Here is a 17,200-nt window from a genome sequence, read left to right as displayed (position 1 = left end):
TATTTGTAGTGAGGTGGATGGACCTAGAGTCTGTGAAACAGAGTGAAGTAAGTCAGAGAAAAGCAAATACCATATGCTAACACACATATATGGAATCTAAAAAAAAAATTGTCTGACGAACCTAGGGTCAGGACAGGAATAAAACACAGACGTAGAGAATGGACTTGAGGACACTGGGAAGGGGGAAGGGTAAGCTGAGATGAGGTGAGAGAGTAATATTGACATAAATACACTACCAAATGTAAAATAGATAGCTAGCGGGAAGCAGCCACATAGCACAGGGAGATCAGCTCGGTGCTTTGTGACCTCCTAGAGGGGTCGGATAGGGAGGGTGGGAGGGAGACGCAAGAGGGAGGGTATATATGTATGCATATAGCTGATTCCCTTTGTTATACAGCAGAAACTAACACAACATTGCAAAGCAATTATGCTCCAATAAAGATGTTAAAAAAAAAATGATCGGGCTTCCCTGGTGGCGCAGTGGTTGAGAGTCCGCCTGCCGATGCAGGGGACACGGGTTTGTGCCCCGGTCCGGGAAGATCCCACATGCTGTGGAGCGGCTGGGCCCGTGAGCCATGGCCGCTGAGCCTGCGCGTCCGGAGCCTGTGCTCCTCAACAGGAGAGGCCACAACAGTGAGAGGTCTGCGTACCGCAAAAACAAACAAACACACAAACAAAACAAAACCAAAAAAATTGCTAAGTAAACTAATATGTGAAAATACTGACAAATGAAACCGTTTTAAATATAGCTAGATATGCTTAAATGAAAGGATTAAGAAGCTGATTTTTTGTAAAGTTGGTTAAGCAGTAAATGCAAAATTGTAGATTTTTCATGACCTAGTCATTAATAAGTAAGCTTAGCCTTACCAGGAGGGTAACAAAGTCTAAGAAGTATGGGTTGTTCATCCATTCTGCAAAAGGGATGGCCCACACCTCTGAACACTATAAGGGACAGGACTTTTTGTCTTCAGATTTAACTAGAATGAAAGAGCAGCGATGATTGGCTCCCTCCCATGAGAAACTTGGCGGGTAGTCAAACTGTGAAACGACCTCTAGGGAGACCACCTAGAGTATTTCAAGTACCTGCATCCTTGGGTCTCAGTTTAGGCAGGCAGATGACATTTATCTTATTTATTTTACTAACTTGTGGAGACACTTTACTGATTTAAAAATCTCCTTGTTACTGCTTAACTACATGATGGAAACTTTTGTGTGGGAACTGTTGTGTGTTATACATGTTACACATGATAGGAACTATTTTGAGCTCTATATACATGTTCTGAAAGTCAGAAGCCTTTTGCTCCTAAAGGAGAAAAAAAGGTTTACTGTCAATCGTAGTGTAGGGTTTAAGCACTTAAGCCTTGGAGACAGACAGGTCTGGGTTCAAATCCCAGCTTCCATACTAACTAAGCTGAATGATATTGTGGAAGCTACATAATTGTTTCTCTTTCTCCTCTGAACAATGAGAATGAAAATAGTACTCACTTCAAAGTTTGGGTAAAGGTTGGGTTGTTGTAGGAATGAATGAAATGGGATAATGTGTGCTAATTTATCACAGAGCTCTGCAAATGGAGAGCATTCGTAACTACTCTTATCATTAGAAAACTTGAGATTGACTTTCTATTTCTAAAGCTGTCTAGCTATGAAAGTCTAACAAACTTACTTAATCTTCTTGCCCCTCCATTTCTACATCTGTAAAATAGTGATAATACCTTTTCTACAGGATTACGTAGTATTAAACAAGGTAAAGTACCTGCACACACTGTGGTGATCTGTAGAGGAGAAAAGCCTTTCCTTTGCCCTTCTTTAAATACGTCACACCACAAAAGAAATGCTTTAGTTCAAGTATCGGTAAGCTTGTTTGGGTTGAAGACTATTTGATTCCATTTAGGATGGATTTCCAAGTCTAGTTATTATTTTGTTTCTATCCCTTGCCTGATGCTGGTGATAGCACTGTTATCTCTGTGGGTTTAGGGCAACCTCTCAAACTTCAAGAATACTCACTCATTCAGTGCCATACTATATTTAGGAACTTACAATGGATGACCAAGTACTCTTATGTATAAAATATTATTAAAAGGACGGCCAATGCTCTCTGACATCCCAAAACTATTTGCTTTCATTTTCATTTTAACAGAAGCAAAGTTAAAGCTGAGTTATTATACAGAACTGGTTGTCGAGGAGAGAGTGTTGAAAGTCTATAGGGGAGCACAGACTTCTACCATTACATACCCCATTCTTATGACTTGCTGTTTATACAGAAAGGTCTCACTGGTTAGGTAGTTCCAAGATCCAAAAATATTACCAGGTAAACATTTTGAGGAAATGTAAAATTTCTCTATGCAAAGTTTCAATCTAGAACATTACTAACTTTTTTAGAAGCTATTAATGTTATATTTTTAAAAATCTGAAATAAATATCAGATTTTAAGAACATTCCATGTCAAGTTTGAATATCTTCGTGATCTTGATCATGATAGTGTTTTTCAAATGGCTGGTTGAGAATAAACCACTTCCCTAGTTCGCATAAAGCTAATTGGTTTGGGGTTTGTTTTCCTTCAACAGATCATTCTGCCACTATCGTTACCATAAAGGATGAAGATGAGAATAAATTTGTGAGCAGACTGATGAGGGAAAATAATAACATTACCATGAGAGTTTGGCTTGGATTATCTCAACTTTCTGCCGGTAAATGACATATCTGTATGTACAGTGGGCAAAGAGAGTTCTAACTTGTCCTAAATACCAAGTCAGCCTCACTAAAGAATGTCAAGTGGTGGCTAATTCGAATGCTTCTTGGTGATGAATAAACTAGATCTGCTGTTTTAGAGGCTCATAAACTCCTAATGAATAAACAGGTGACTTATTAGTAATGATGGAAACACTAATGAAATAGAAAATCAGGTTAAATCAACTGGAATTGTTTTAGAGGCTTAAGATACTTGGGTCAACAGAATTTGTTTTTCTCCTGTGGCAATATCTGTGTCCCTCGTGTCCCCCACCAGGAACCCTTAGATTTCTAGTGTCTATCACACAGTGTTTTTGTAACTTTTAACTGTTATTCAGAAGTTCTCTTCCTGTTGTTCCCTTCCCTCTTGGAACGTTTTTTACCATAGAGCTAAATTAAGTATTTTGTTTGTTTGTTTTTGTTTGTTTGGTTGGTTTTTTTTGGTTTTTTTTTTTCTGTACGCAGGCCTCTCACTGTTGTGGCCTCTCCCGTTGTGGAGCACAGGCTCCAGACGTGCAGGCTCAGGGGCCATGGCTCACGGGCCTAGCCGCTCCACGGCATGTGGGATCTTCCCGGACCAGGGCACGAACCCGTGTCCCCTGCACTGACAGGTGGACTCTCAACCACTGCACCACCAGGGAAGCCCTAAATTAAGTCTTAATGGTGATTTTTTTTTTCATACTAGCTTAGTAAAATGGCAGAAATTTGGTTCAAAAAGGTTTGTGGAAGAGTTTTTCAATAAGGCGTAATAGATAGAGGGTTTCAGTGCACTTGGAATTGATAAAGAATGAAGAGTACAAATTTGATAGAAGAATAGGAAGTCTGCTTCACATTTTATGCAAATTTGAATTCTAAATAATTAAAATAAATGTGAATTCCAAAATATTAAGTATGTGTCAAAAAGTCAGTGAATTCAAAGTTGGCCATCTAAATGAATTATAAATTGTGTTTATACTATCACCACAAGGTGGTGCAACCTCAGCTGGAAAGCAAAAATGGAGTCACGGTGAGGAGGCCTTCTTGGACCCTGCTGTACCTTTCCTCGCCCACCAGCACACTGGGAATGATTTTTAATGGGGGAGGGGGGCGGAGAGCAAGAGAAAAGGGATACAGGTCTTTAGAAGTCTATCCGTCACACAGTAAATGTACAGGCATTCTGCACTTTAATCAAAGTACCATATTCTACATCAGTGCTGTCTAACAGAACTTTCTGCAAAGATGAAATTGTTCTATATCTACTCTGTCCAACGTAGTAATCACTAGCCATATATGGCTATTGAACACTTGAAATGTGGCAAGTGCAGGTGATGGACTGATTTTAATTTTTTCACTTTCAATAAATTTCATTTTAAAATAGTGGCACAGCACAGTTCTAAGGAAATAAATTATATGAGCCATGCACCTTTTAACCTTAGTAATTTAGTTGCAGTAAACATAGTTATGCTTAATTTCTTTCTTTAGATCAGTCCTGGAATTGGTTAGATGGATCAAAAGTGACATTTGTCAAATGGGCAAATAAATTTAAGAGTGGCAGTGGACAATGTAGCATTTTGTTAGCTTCAAATGAAACTTGGATAAAAGTTGAATGTTCACGTGGCTATGGAAGAGTTGTCTGCAGAAGTCCCTTGGGTAAGTATGTAACCTGTCCTTAAGGAACACTTTGCAAAATAGGTCAGGAAATAATTGTACAATTCAATTATGTGCAAAGTTTTGTACTTTGTCCTAAAGTACTTAGTCCTTAGAGTATATCCAAACAATCTTAACTCATAGATTCTTTTCCTCAGAAAAATAGATAGATTACAAATGACAGTAAATGCAAAAGATGTCTAGGACTCCCAGAGGAAAGTGCTAAACTGTCCAAACTTTGTATATTCTTTCCTAAGAAAAATGGAAGCTGCCAGAGTATTAGGGAGGTCGTTTCTATGAAAATGTTAAGATGTATTTTATTCCATAGTTCAAACACGTAAAAACTCAAAGGTCTAATTCTGCAGTGTGTTTCCTTTCTCCTCATTCCCATAAAACTCATAATTAAGAACAATGCAAAACTATTAAATTACTTAAAATGTCCTGAGTATCTATAGGAAATCATAATTTGAACTTCCATTTCATCATAACTGATACATAAAATAACCACAAAAATCTTAATAAGCTCTAAAATTTTCACATCAACATTTTTAAAGATTAGCATAAAATGTTCAGTTTGGTGTACAAATATTAAAAATAAAACCCTAATTCTAGGTGACCAGTATCTATATATTTATGCATTGATTCAGCAAATATTTAGATTACCTGTTTTATGTGTGGAGCTATACCCATGTACAAGACAGATAAGATTCCTTTTCTCACAGAGCTTACAATCTAATGGAGGAAGACATAATAAGTAACCAAGCAGGTCTATTTTTAAAAGAGAGGAAAATATCAAATAGTTATAAACTCTATATAATGGAGACTAGGAGGTTGATTACTCTAGATCAGGTTATCAGAGAAGACATCTTAGAGCAGGAGATATTGAAGCTGAGATCGGAAAGGCCTTGGGAACCAGGGTAGGAGTCATAGCAGGCAGAGGTGCCAGCTGGAGCAGAGAGCCTAAGTCAGAACAACCTGCTGTGGCCTCAGGGAAGAGCTGCCAAGTAGACAGGTGCCAGACACTTAGGGCTTTGGAATCCCGAGTCAAGAGTTCAGGTTCCATTCTGAGTGGAATGGAGAGTGACTAAAAGATTTGGGGGGGAAAAAAAAAGATTTGGGGGGGGAGCAGGGTTAGAGTGGTATAAACCAAGAGTTCTGTTTTGGCATTTTGAACTATCCATGTGGAGATGAGCTATCCACATGGCATGTGCGGTGTGTGCCTTTGGACATATGAGAGAGAAGGGAGGTCAGCATAGAGATGGTATTAAAGCCATGGGAAAAAATGAGTCCATCTCGACAGCATGTAGACAGGGGCCTGGGACAGTGTTTGAAATTGAATAGCAAGGAGCTAAATGAGGTCATCCTAAAGGCTTAAATTCCTTTAAAGCAAATAATACTTTATTTGGCACTAGGTAAGTCAAACACAAACATTTACAACTTTTAGCAATTTGCTATCAAAGTAAGGTAATATACTGGGAATGATGGTCTCAGAGATGATGGGAAGGGAAGTGAGAATAATGATAGCACTTTAATTTCTTTGGAAGAAAATTGCTATAGCAATGAAGAAGATTTGAATGAAAAGAGTTAAATTGGAAAAGAAAGCACTTAAGTATCTGATGATGAATTTGAATTGTGTTCACACTATGAAACAATCAGGTACTTATTGTATCTAATTTGTACAGTGTTTACATATGTGACATAGAGCCTAATGTATAAAATCAATAATAATCACTTTTATATTCTCTCCTCCACTGTCAAACCTTTCCCTGTTCTAGGCCCTGATTACAGAGGAATGGGTATCACATTTGCTGTGCTAAGTTTCTTAGCTCTCATCAGCGGATTGATCTGGTTCCTTTTCCAAAGGAACCGTTTGCACTGGGTGGGCTTCTCTTCAGTTCGGTATCAACAAGGAGCCAATGAAGATGAAATTATGCTTCCTTCTTTCCATGACTAAACTCTTCTAAAGGTTTGCTAATTTGCACTGATGGTTTAGGAAAAATGGGCCATTTAAAATTTTCCCAGTGTCAGTATTTACTCTGTTTCAACGTAGAAGTCTTAAGTACTTTTTCTTTTTTTGTTTAATTGCTATCCTGGTATCTACAATTACACAATTACCCACAAATGCCATGTTTATAACTACTTAATAGAATGAAAAGGAACCAAAGCTGGAACTAAAGTCCAAATTGTTCATAAGGTAATGTTTAATGTGCATTTTTCTCTGTAAGGATGTGGTTGGTAATAAGGATATGTATATTTTAATGGTATTTTAACACAACGTCTTAGGAAATCAAAACTGGCATATTACTAGGTCACAGATCTACCTTTTAAGAACATCCGAGCCAAATGCAAAATTAGTACCTCAAGGTAAAAACACAACTGTAAATAATGTCAACATTGTTTTAAAATAGTCATTTGTAGCATTTGGGGGAAATTATTGAGCAATGAAACATGTAAACAGCAAAATGGTGCCTCTTGGCAAGAGTTTCTTATACTATTCCAAAGATATTTCACACCAAAATTATTTAAATGCAAATGTTTTGTTCTGTTCATAGTTTTCTTTAAAAAAAAGACTTTAAAAAAAGATTTAGTACTTAACATTTTTCTGAAATGTGTTTTTTTGTTTTATGTACAACATATAACTGTTTTCTTTTTAAAGGGAATCAGCTAAGGATAAGACTTTTTGAAAATTTCACAATTAATATACTTATATAGTATGGCAACTTCTGACTAAGAAATTTTTATTACTTTGTTGCCTTTTTACATAAGCTAAGGAGAAAAGAGGCCTGTGAAGGTAACTGTGTATCTCACATTTGTAAAAATGAAAATTTTACCATGAAACTCTAAACCTTGTGATTACTACTAAAATATTTAAAATTAGGAATGGTTTAGGAAACAGTCTTGTGGTTATCGTTTTGAATTTTACCACCTAGAATATATTCTTAATAAAAGCTTCTACTGCATATGATGAATGTTCTATTCAGTGTTTAACTTATACTTGTACTTTAGAATATTTTTGTATAAAATCCACAGATTTATTTTAAAATTTAGAGTGTTTATACTATGATAACATTGTAAATAAATTTCTAAGACAACGTTAGTATAGTCTAAAACTCTATAGTACAGTTGTCCTGAACTATTTTTTTACTGAATTTGTTAAAGTAATTCTCTTGCTCTATGATCTGTACAATTTTAGTTGTTAAGACTTTCTTCAAAGAACTAAACAAACTGGATGCAAAAAGTACAGGTATATGTAGTAGTGATGCCATAATAAAGTCATTTTATTTTTTAAGTAAAAGTGTTGTTGATCCTTGTTGGGGAAAAAATATCTCTAGATTGGGCTTTATTATGTTAGGCATATAGCATGACAAGAAATAAAGTGTCCAGCTATTGTAAAGCAAGGCATCCTTAAGATTTTGTGTGCATTTTTAAAAGAATAAACGTAATCATCCCTACATCTCTGAATGTTTGATTTTAGGCTCTTTTTTTGATTCCTCTGACTCAGCGTTTCTTTAAACTACTGGATCAGCAGGGATTCCACCTATGATCCACTTGCTTCTCATTCTGTGTGCTCCCTTCAGGAGATCCAGTACACCACCTCCCACCCCACGACATTCATCAACCACTTCTAAGTCAGTAGTTCAAATATCTAGTTTATGTTTCTAACTCCCACTGAACAATCTCCATGAAAGTCCTTCTCAACACGATCAGAACTGCCTGTATTGTGTTCCCTTCCTCATTTCCCCTGTTCCAAATGTCTCAGAGGAACTGAAGACAACTTTTTCCAATCTTCCTAACTAATCCAACACCCACATGTGGTCTGACAAAATTGATATTTCAAAACCAGGCACCTAAAAAAGCAGGCAAATACACCCAATGATCAGGTATAGGGGACAAATTTAGAAGTGCTACCAATGACTATCCTCTCACAGCACGTTCCCTTCCCTGATCCCAGGCCAAGATGTTTCGTTATCTGGGAGATCTCCTCTGCAAATAGTGTTGGCAACCCCCAGTCCTGACCCCTCTGCTGAGTTGAATCTAGGGAAAGCCAGAGATTCAGGTTCCTTTCTCTTAGGTTCATTTAATCCTAAAGCCCTCTTGGAGAAACAAAGACCTAATTGTTAGGTCTTTGCTCAACAACTTTTTATCTAAAAAGACAAATTTTAACTATATATATCAAAGACTTTTTTTTTAATTAGACCTCATGATCTGTACAAAGTTAACTCTGATTTCCTGTATAGTCTAAATTCAGACATTTTCACAATATTACATCTCAACAAATTTAGTATATACCTATTTCTCTTTTTTCCCAAGCTAACTTAATCACAAGCAGAATTTGAGACTTTTTTTCTATTCTCCCAAACAGTTCTTCTTCTTATATTCTCCGTGAATTAATATGAAGACAATATACCCCTTGTTTCCCAAGCTAGAAACTCAGAAATCAACCTTGAATTCTCTCTTTCTCATCTCTCTAATCCAACAATTCTGTCAGTTTTTTCCCACACTTCTCATGAACTGGTTATCTCCATTGCCAGCTGTCTTAATTCAGACCTCTATCCTTTTTGCTTCCTGGATTATCTGCACGAGGCTTTTCACTGCTCTTCCTCATCAGCCTTTCCTTTTCATCCCATTTTTTCCCGTTCCTGGGCCTAGGGGACCTGAAATTCACAGAGGAGGACTCCTCCTCTGTTTTGGTCTAAAGTTATCTAGGCCTAACTTATCTCACAGCAAGGGAGCTCAGCAGTGCCCAGCCCAGTACCCTCCCCAGGGACCTTATGTGGGTTGATGTCAGTCCTGAGAAGTCCTAAGAGGGTATCTGGTTCCCTGGCCAAATACCCTCTTAATACAATGTAGGGTCAAGTCAATATTGCTCCAATTGCTAAACAACAAAGAGCCAAAGTCAGATAAAACTGGAATCCAGGAATCAGGAAAACATTGGTGATTTTAACCAATGGAAATGCAGGAGATCACCAGAATCCAGATGGGAGTGAGCTGAAAAATGAAAGGGAAATTAGGAAATAGAGAACGTGAAATCTTGAGAAGTATGTAGAGATGGGCCATAGCTAGAGAGAGGAGGAGGGTTGAAGAAGATTTTTTCCCAAAGGAGAGCAGAAAGAGATTCACAGGTTGAGAAGCTTAGAGGAAAGAAAACAAAACACATCAAAAACTAAAAACGATGGACAGAAGTTGATGATGCCGGGGAGAGATGGGGCATCATTAATGGAAGAAAATCTTGGAGCAGATGGGATGAGAGGCGCAGTTCTAAACCCACATAAAGAGGAACTAGGTTTGGATGGGCTGGGAGGAAGCATGCATTCCTCTCTGAGGACAAAAGAGAAAGACCTGTGTGAAAGGGAAGGGAGAGCAGATAAGTCTTTGAAGATGTTTGTCTACACCTGATGGCCCCTATTTTCCTATTGAGTAGAAGGTGAGGTTTTCTGCCGAGAAAGACAAGTATCAAATGGGGTTTCAGCTTGAAGAGCATAATAAAAAAATTGAAATATTCTATGTGGGGAATGAGAGAGGATAATGACCAAGACAAAATAAAAAGACTGCAGAAGAGGCTTACTGGGCCCAGATGAAATTAAAAGCCATATATTAGTAGAGGCAAGCATCAAGAGGATTAATAGATTTCCTCTACCCGCCCTCAGCTACTTCACTAGAATTGAGGGAAAGGAGACTATGAAGAAGAAAGAAGAGACCCCATCCTCAAAAAATTAAAAATAGAACTACCATGTGATCCAGTAATCCCACTTCTGGGTGTATATCCAAAGGAAATGGAAATAGGATCTTGAAGAGATAACTGCACTCCCATGTTCATTGCAGCATTATTCACAATAGCCAAGGTATGGAAACAACCTAAGTGTCCATCAATGGATGAATGGATAAAGAAGATGTGATACACACACACGAATATTATTTAGCCATGAGAAAGAAAGAAATTCTGCCATTTTCAACAATATTGGTGAATCTGGAGGGCATTATACTAAGTGAAGTAAGTCAGACAAAGAAAGACAAATATGTATGATATCACTCATATGTGGAATCTAAAAGAGCCAAACTCATAGAAACAGAGAGCAGAATGGTGGTTACCAGGGGTGGGAGTAGGGGAAAAGGGGGAATGTGGTTTAAGGATACAAACTTCCACTTATAAGATGAATAAGTTCTGAGGAATATACAGCATGGTGATTATAGTTAACAATACTGTGTAATATAGTTAAAAGTTGCTAAGAGAGTAGATATTAAATGTTCTCATCACAAGAAAGAAATGGTAATTATGTGACAAGGTGGAACGCTATGGTGGTAATCCTTTTGCAATATACATCAAATCAACACACTGTGCACCTTAAATTTACAAAATGTTGTATGTCAATTATATTTCAAAATATTTCAATACAGCTGGAAGTTAAAAAAATTTTTTTTAATTTTGAAAAAGAGGGATAAAAGGAAGAGACCCCAGGAGTCAGAGTTGGCCAGGTGGATGCAACAGAGAAACAAGGGAGGGCATGGTATCCAGGCTGGATGAAGAAGGGAGAAATAAAAGGCCAGGAAAAATGAAGTCAAGGGATTGGAGTCTGGAATGAGGTCAAAGAGAAGTGAAAGAGAAGGAAAAATAAAAGGTATGAGGTGTGACTGGAAAGTAGAACATCATAGTGAGAGATTTTGATGAAATAGTGTATTAGTCCATGCAGACGTGGTTAAGTAGTCTGTTTTGTCATATTAGCATAAAAAATGAGGAAGTATGCATCAGAGTTAACAGTGGGGAAAATATGCCTTCCCTTAGTTCAAATGACTTAAAAATAAAAGACTGCTGAAAAGGGTTATTTGCCTAAATGGTGTTGATTCATTAAGGTTCTACTTCTATTGTAAATCTAGCCATTATTTGACAATTAGTTTTCACGCAAAGTAATCCACATTGATACAATATGCTTTGGTGCCCGAGGTGGGGGGTGGAGATGACTTTTCCAAATACATGACTGCATAGAGCTGTTCATTTTACTTGTGTAGTTAGCAGGACAGAAGTGTCCAGAATCAGGATGTTTTCGTATTTAATAAACATTGTGTACATTTGGAAGGATTTGCTTTGGATTTGGGTTTAGTATATAAACCCGTTATTGACAGTCTGAGAGGAATGATGGAAATAAATAAGTTGAGCAAGACATTGATACTTTGGCAAGAGAGACTGAACCTGGAGAGGGTGGGAGAGTCCAGCAGAAGACCTGGGCTCTGGTTCATTTTTTGGCATTCACTGTGTGCCTGTGGCTAAGTGATATCCCTTCTTTGGACGTCAGTTTCCTTATCAGTAAATGAAGATGGCCCCTACCACCTCTAACATTCTGTGACTCTCCTTATAGACCCCTTTGGTCAGATAGATTTCCTTGGTGCAATCACTCCATTTCCGACTGGACTATTAGAGAAATGGAAAGGGTTAGAAAGGATTAGAAAAGGTTAGACTTGATCTTTTAGAATAGACTTTAATTTTTGAGCAGTCTTAGGTTAAAAAACGAGCAGAAAGTACAGAGAGTTCCCATATACCTCCTTATCTCTCGCCATGTTTCCCTGTTATTAGCATCTTGCATTAGTGTGGGACATTTGGTAAAACTGATGATCCAGTATGGATACATTATTATTAACTAAAGTCCGTAGTTTACATTAGGATTCATCTTTATGTTGTATATTCTATGGGTTTTGACAAATGTATAATGATATGTGTCTACCATTATAGGATCTTACAGAACAGTTTCACTGCCCTAATAGTTCTCTGTGCTCCACCTATTCATGCCTCCCTTCCCACCTCCCCCAACCCTTGGCAACCACTGATCTTTTACTGATACCACAGTTTTGCCTTTTCCAAAATATAAAGTTAAAATTACAGGGTATGTGGACTTTTCAGATTGTCTTCTTTCACTTAGCAATATGCATTTAAGGTTCTTCCATGTCTTTTTCATGGCCTGATAGTGCATTTCTTTTTAGTGCTGAACAATATTTCATTGTCTGGATGTACCACAGTTTATTTATCCATTCACCTATTGAAGGATATCTGGGTTGCTTCCAGATTTTGGCAATTATGAATAAAGCCACTGTAAATATCTACATATAAATTTTTGTGATAGGGACTTCCCTGGTGGTCCAGTGGGTAACCCAATACAGGGGGCCTGGGTTCAATCCCTGATCAGGGAACTAGGTCCCACGTGCAGGTCGAAACTAAGAGCCCTCATGCCACAGCTAAGAAGTCTGCATGCTGCAACTAAAGATCCTGCATGCTGCAACTAAGATCCACATGCCACAACTAAGACCTGGCACAGCCATAAATTAATTAATTATTTTTTTAAACTTTAAATAAAATTTAAAAATAAATAAATAAAATATTTTAAAAAATTTTGTGAATATGTAAGGTTTCAGCTTGTTTGGATAAATACCAAGGAGCATGATCACTGAATCACATGGTAAGAGTATATTTAGTTTTGCAAGAAGCTGCAAAGTGTCTTCCAAAGTGGCTGTACCATTTTGCATTCTCACCAGCAATGAATGAGAGTTCCTTTTGCTCTCCATCTTCATCAGCATTTGGTGGTTGATTTTAAAAGCCATTCTAATAGGTGTGTAGTGGTATCTTGTTTTAATTTGCAATTCCCTAGTGACATGTGACGTTGTATGTTTTCATATGCTTTTTGCCATCTGTGTATCTTCTCTGTCAAAGTGTCTGTTCAGCTCATTTGTACATTTTAAAATTGAGTTGTTTGTGTTTGTAGAGTTCAGACTTGATTTTAAAGCACTCTTTTTTTTGGTAATGACATGAGACAATGTCAGGGTTTAAACAAGCAGCCTGCCTGGTCTTGATTGTCTGGTTCCAGAGACACTCACTAGTGGAGTTACAGTTGCATAGTTTATACATATAATAAGTATGGGTGGTTTCCCTTTTTTTTTTTTTTCTTAAACGACAGAAATTTATTGTGTCACAGTTCTGGAGGCCAGAAGTTCAACATCAAGGTATCCATCAGAGTTGGTTCCTTCCACGGGCCGTATAAGCGTAGTTTAAAGACCCTTAATCCAGGAGCTGCTGACAGAGAAGAGTTGTCTGAGGGCCACAGTCCACTGAGAGAAGAGCCTTTGAAAAGGTTTCTGACCATTAGGTCCAAAGGACAAACACCACTTTAACCAAGGCATCAAAGTTGGCATCACCAGTGATGAGACAGAATGACATGGTCCTCCTGGGCTGGGCATATGCCTTCTGTGGTACTCTTGCCAGAAAACAAACAACAACAAAACAAAAACATAACCTGAATCCTGTTCTTCTAATCTCCCTCAGGAGGAGACATCAGACAAACTGAAACTAAAGGACATTCTACATAGCGACTGGCCAGTACTCTTCAAACTTGTATCCAGATCGATGGTGAAAGATAAGCAATGACACAGGAACTGTCCCACATTAAAGAGACTGAGGAGACGTCATATCTCAATAGTGTATGACCCTGGATTGGATTTTAGAACAGAAAAAGAACATCAGAGGGACAATCGGTGAAATGTGATAACGGCTGTAGATTAGTCCACAGTATTACACCCGTGTTAATATGCTGGCTTTGACTCATTGTACTGGAGTTACATACGACGTTAATATTTAGAAAAGCTGGCTGAAGGGTTATGGAAATTCCTTGTACTACTTTGGCAACATTTTTGAGAGGCTGAATTTATTTCGGTTCAGATGAAATGTTTTAAAAATCACGGAGAGCCGGAGCGCCGGCCGGAAAGCAGCGCGGGCGGGCACTCGGGCGGGTTAGGGGCCGCGGGTGGGAGGGGTCGGGCGGCGGCTCCGCACTTCCGAGCAGCGTGCGCGCCGGGACCGCAGCACAGTCATGCCCCGCGCCGCGCCCCCCGCTCTCCTGCTGCCGCTGCTGGGCCTCACAGTCGCCGCCGCCGCTGCGGGTAAGCTGGCCCCTTGCGGCGCCCCCTCCTCGGCCTGGGAGCCCGGGCCCGGAGCGACCGCCTTCCCGCCGCCCGGCGGAGACTCTCCACCCGCTCCGCGGCCGAGGGCTTCAACTCCACGGGCATGTCGCGCTCCCCTGCACGCCCACCCCGCGCGCACCCGTGCGCCCTGGCGTCTGGTCATCCCCCCCCCCCGCACCTCCGCGTTCGGTGGGTTCCGAGAGAGCGCCCCCGGGGAGGGGGTAGCCGGGGACCCGAGAGCGCCCTTCGTCTCCCGCCGCGTCCACATCCTCGGCGCAGACCCCACCCGCGGACAGGGGTCCCAAACGGCGCTAATTGACAGGAGAGCGGAGGGACTTCGAGCCCCAGGACGAACATAGTTTCAGGGCCATTTGGGGCTGAAAGGAGAAGTGGGGAAGTTGGCTGCGGAGATGTCCTCAGCTCGTGAGCGGCGGGGGCGGGGGGTGGGAGGAAGCTGGCCCTCTTTTGCTCTCGGCGTTGTTTGACCAATTGGTTGGTGTTCAAGTTGTCGAAACAGGAAAACAGTTCAGCCAAATAACCCTGAATGGAAGTGGGACGAGAACAGGCGAGGCCTGGATTCCACTTAAGTCGTGTGATTTAAAAATCTTTAAGTCCAGTCTGCTGTTGTGCAAGTGACATCTGAAAAATTATTCTTGATTAGTCAGTCATTTCCAAAATGAATCGTGAGGAAAATGGACAATTCTCTTGAATGTTTTGTGTTTTTTTAAACAAGTTTCTCTTGCAAACATGTCAAAAATGTTGATGGGGGAAACTCTGGGGAAAGACTTCCATCCAAAATCACTGATTGAACAATTCCAGGAATTAAGGAGCAAAATAAACAAGAACTAAGTGAGTACTTGCGTGGGTTTGAATAAAATGATTATGCAAGAGTTTGGCTCCCCCCCCGCCCCGTGAATTTCACTGCCATTTTATAAATTCCTGCTGGAAGCCCGCTGACAGGCAGGAATATATTAAAGGATCTCAGTATTGGAGGCAGCAGTAGAGTAAGCGTCTCAGAAGTTGCCTTTTTTTTTTACAAACTCAAAGCTCCTATCCTGACACCTTTTGTGGACCAGCATTTATGACCAGTTGTGGCATCTGCTGCCTGTGGAGGAGCAGAAACAAGAGTTTCACACTGTTGAGACTGAGCACATTCGTTTTGTCCAAAACAAGCTGGGCCAGAGATTCTGTGAATCCCTCCTTACGCACGCCCTCCTTGTGTTTGCCAGTAACATCTAAACGCCCATTTAAGCCACCCTCTGGGTTGCCGCGCCTTCATATGTCAGGCTCAGTAAAACAAATACTTTTCTTGTCAGATTTTTTAAAAAGTCCGTTTCTAGATTGTGTGGTATTTCTCTTCTTAAGAGAAGCTGTTTTGATCAGCAATGGAAGACAGGCTGTTACCCACCTGGGCTCTTGGGCTCCTGAATAGAAATTGACGAGGCCAGATGAGGAATTCAGGCGAGGCTTTATTAGGGATGCTGCAGCGTGAGGGAGTGAGAACAAATAACAAGTGCCCTTGCTTGCTCCCTAAGCGGGGGGGCGAGCTGATCCCCTAAGTGGGGTTGAGGGTAGGAGCAGACATGGGTGGCTGGAGAGGTTGCTTAGGTGGGCTGCCCACCCCCTTGGTGGTGCTGTGTGCAGGGATCATGCGCAGTACCCTGCCTTTGCTCCTGGCAGCTCAGAAGCGGCGGTTGGGTTTTGATCTTTTTGTATCTTGTTGCTCATAATTTGCCCCAACTGTGCGTGCGTGCAGTTATTTTTAGTCTCTTATAGTTTCTTTGCATTCTGTTGCTGGAGGAGACGTTTGTCCAGGTGCAAGCATTGCAGCAAAGGGTCCCAGGTCCCAGCCTGTCTCAAAACTATCTTTGGAAAGTTTTGTTCTTTTTCCTTTTATAAGTCAAGTATGGTTAAATAGACTTTTCAAGAGCTGAAGAAGTGCCTGTCGAATAAATGATTGCTATTGATGAATCAGCCTCTCTCAGGAGGTTTGAAGGATTAATTTAGAAGGAGCATGAGCTTTGGAGTTAGGTACAGACTCTGTGGCCTTGATCGAATTGTGCAACTCATTGCACTTCAGTAAAATGGAGATAATACCCATGGGGCTGTAGTGAGCATTCAGTGAGAACTCCATGTCTAGCACCTATTCCAGACATGGTGAATCCTGGTTTTCCTTTGTTCTCTTCATACGAAGTGAAGGGTAATTATTGCAACTAGAAAATTATGTCACAAGTGCCGCTTTATGTCTGTTGATGTGTATGGTTACCGAGCACATTCCCATACATGTTGATAACACAGGGCTGAAAAACTATGTGTTTTATCATCATACTTCACAAATCTATCTAGACAAGATCAGGAATCACATTTGGCTTAGAACTAAGTAAAGAAAGAGCTTTTCAAGGTTCTCATGGAATTTGCTGAATGGCAAGGTCTTAACAGAAGAGCTCCTAGGATGTTGCATAAAGCATAAATGTAATATTGAAATGGAAATTATTGTTCTCTGTTATTTTGGAGTTTATTAGTGTAAATGATCTTGTGTTGTTCTTAGATATTATCTTGAAAAAGCACAATGAACAAAAAATACCTGAGTAAGATTCCGTGGCATCCCTTTTAAAAAGTTCTTCTGTAACGGCACTTGTTGTACATAGTACATGATCGGTGTCTGTTTCTTGGGTCAGTGGTTTCCTGTGAGCAGCGTGAATATAAGTGAACACAAGCATGTTAGAGGAAACCCCATTCTGTGGTCACTGAATCGTTTCTCACTTTGAGTTGCCGTAGCCTACAATACTCTGCCTCCTTCCCTGACGCCACCTCTTACCGCCCTTCCTGCTATCCACTCTGTCTATCCACGATGACCTCTGGGCACTCAGCCACCTCCTGGCTCTTCTGCCCAGACCCCCCTCCCCTT

At 40.0% G+C, this 17,200-nt stretch overlaps 1 protein-coding gene across 4 annotated transcripts in view; it reads left to right on the top strand.

Annotated features, from left to right (window-relative positions):
* Positions 1-17,200, top strand: part of LOC309963253 (CD302 antigen) — a gene marked incomplete at both ends in the record, with an annotated part of 131,658 nt that overhangs the window by 88,276 nt on the left and 26,182 nt on the right. For 2 of the 4 annotated variants that reach the window (XM_082841539.1, XM_082841538.1), the window contains 2 exons: positions 2,565-2,687; positions 4,189-4,356. In XM_082841539.1, coding sequence (XP_082697665.1) covers positions 2,565-2,687; positions 4,189-4,356 — 291 coding nt within the window. Of the gene's footprint in view, positions 1-2,564; positions 2,688-4,188; positions 4,357-6,128; positions 6,308-14,164; positions 14,272-17,200 lie in introns of those variants that run through there. The other 2 variants (XM_082841540.1, XM_082841541.1) reach the window with 2 other exon arrangements.

This window comes from Leucopleurus acutus (genome assembly GCF_964270905.1).
Source record: "Leucopleurus acutus genome assembly, chromosome: 6".
Taxonomy (NCBI): domain Eukaryota; kingdom Metazoa; phylum Chordata; class Mammalia; order Artiodactyla; family Delphinidae; genus Leucopleurus; species Leucopleurus acutus.
Note: the sequence above shows the minus strand (reverse complement) of the source record. Positions and strands in the feature narration are given on the sequence as shown.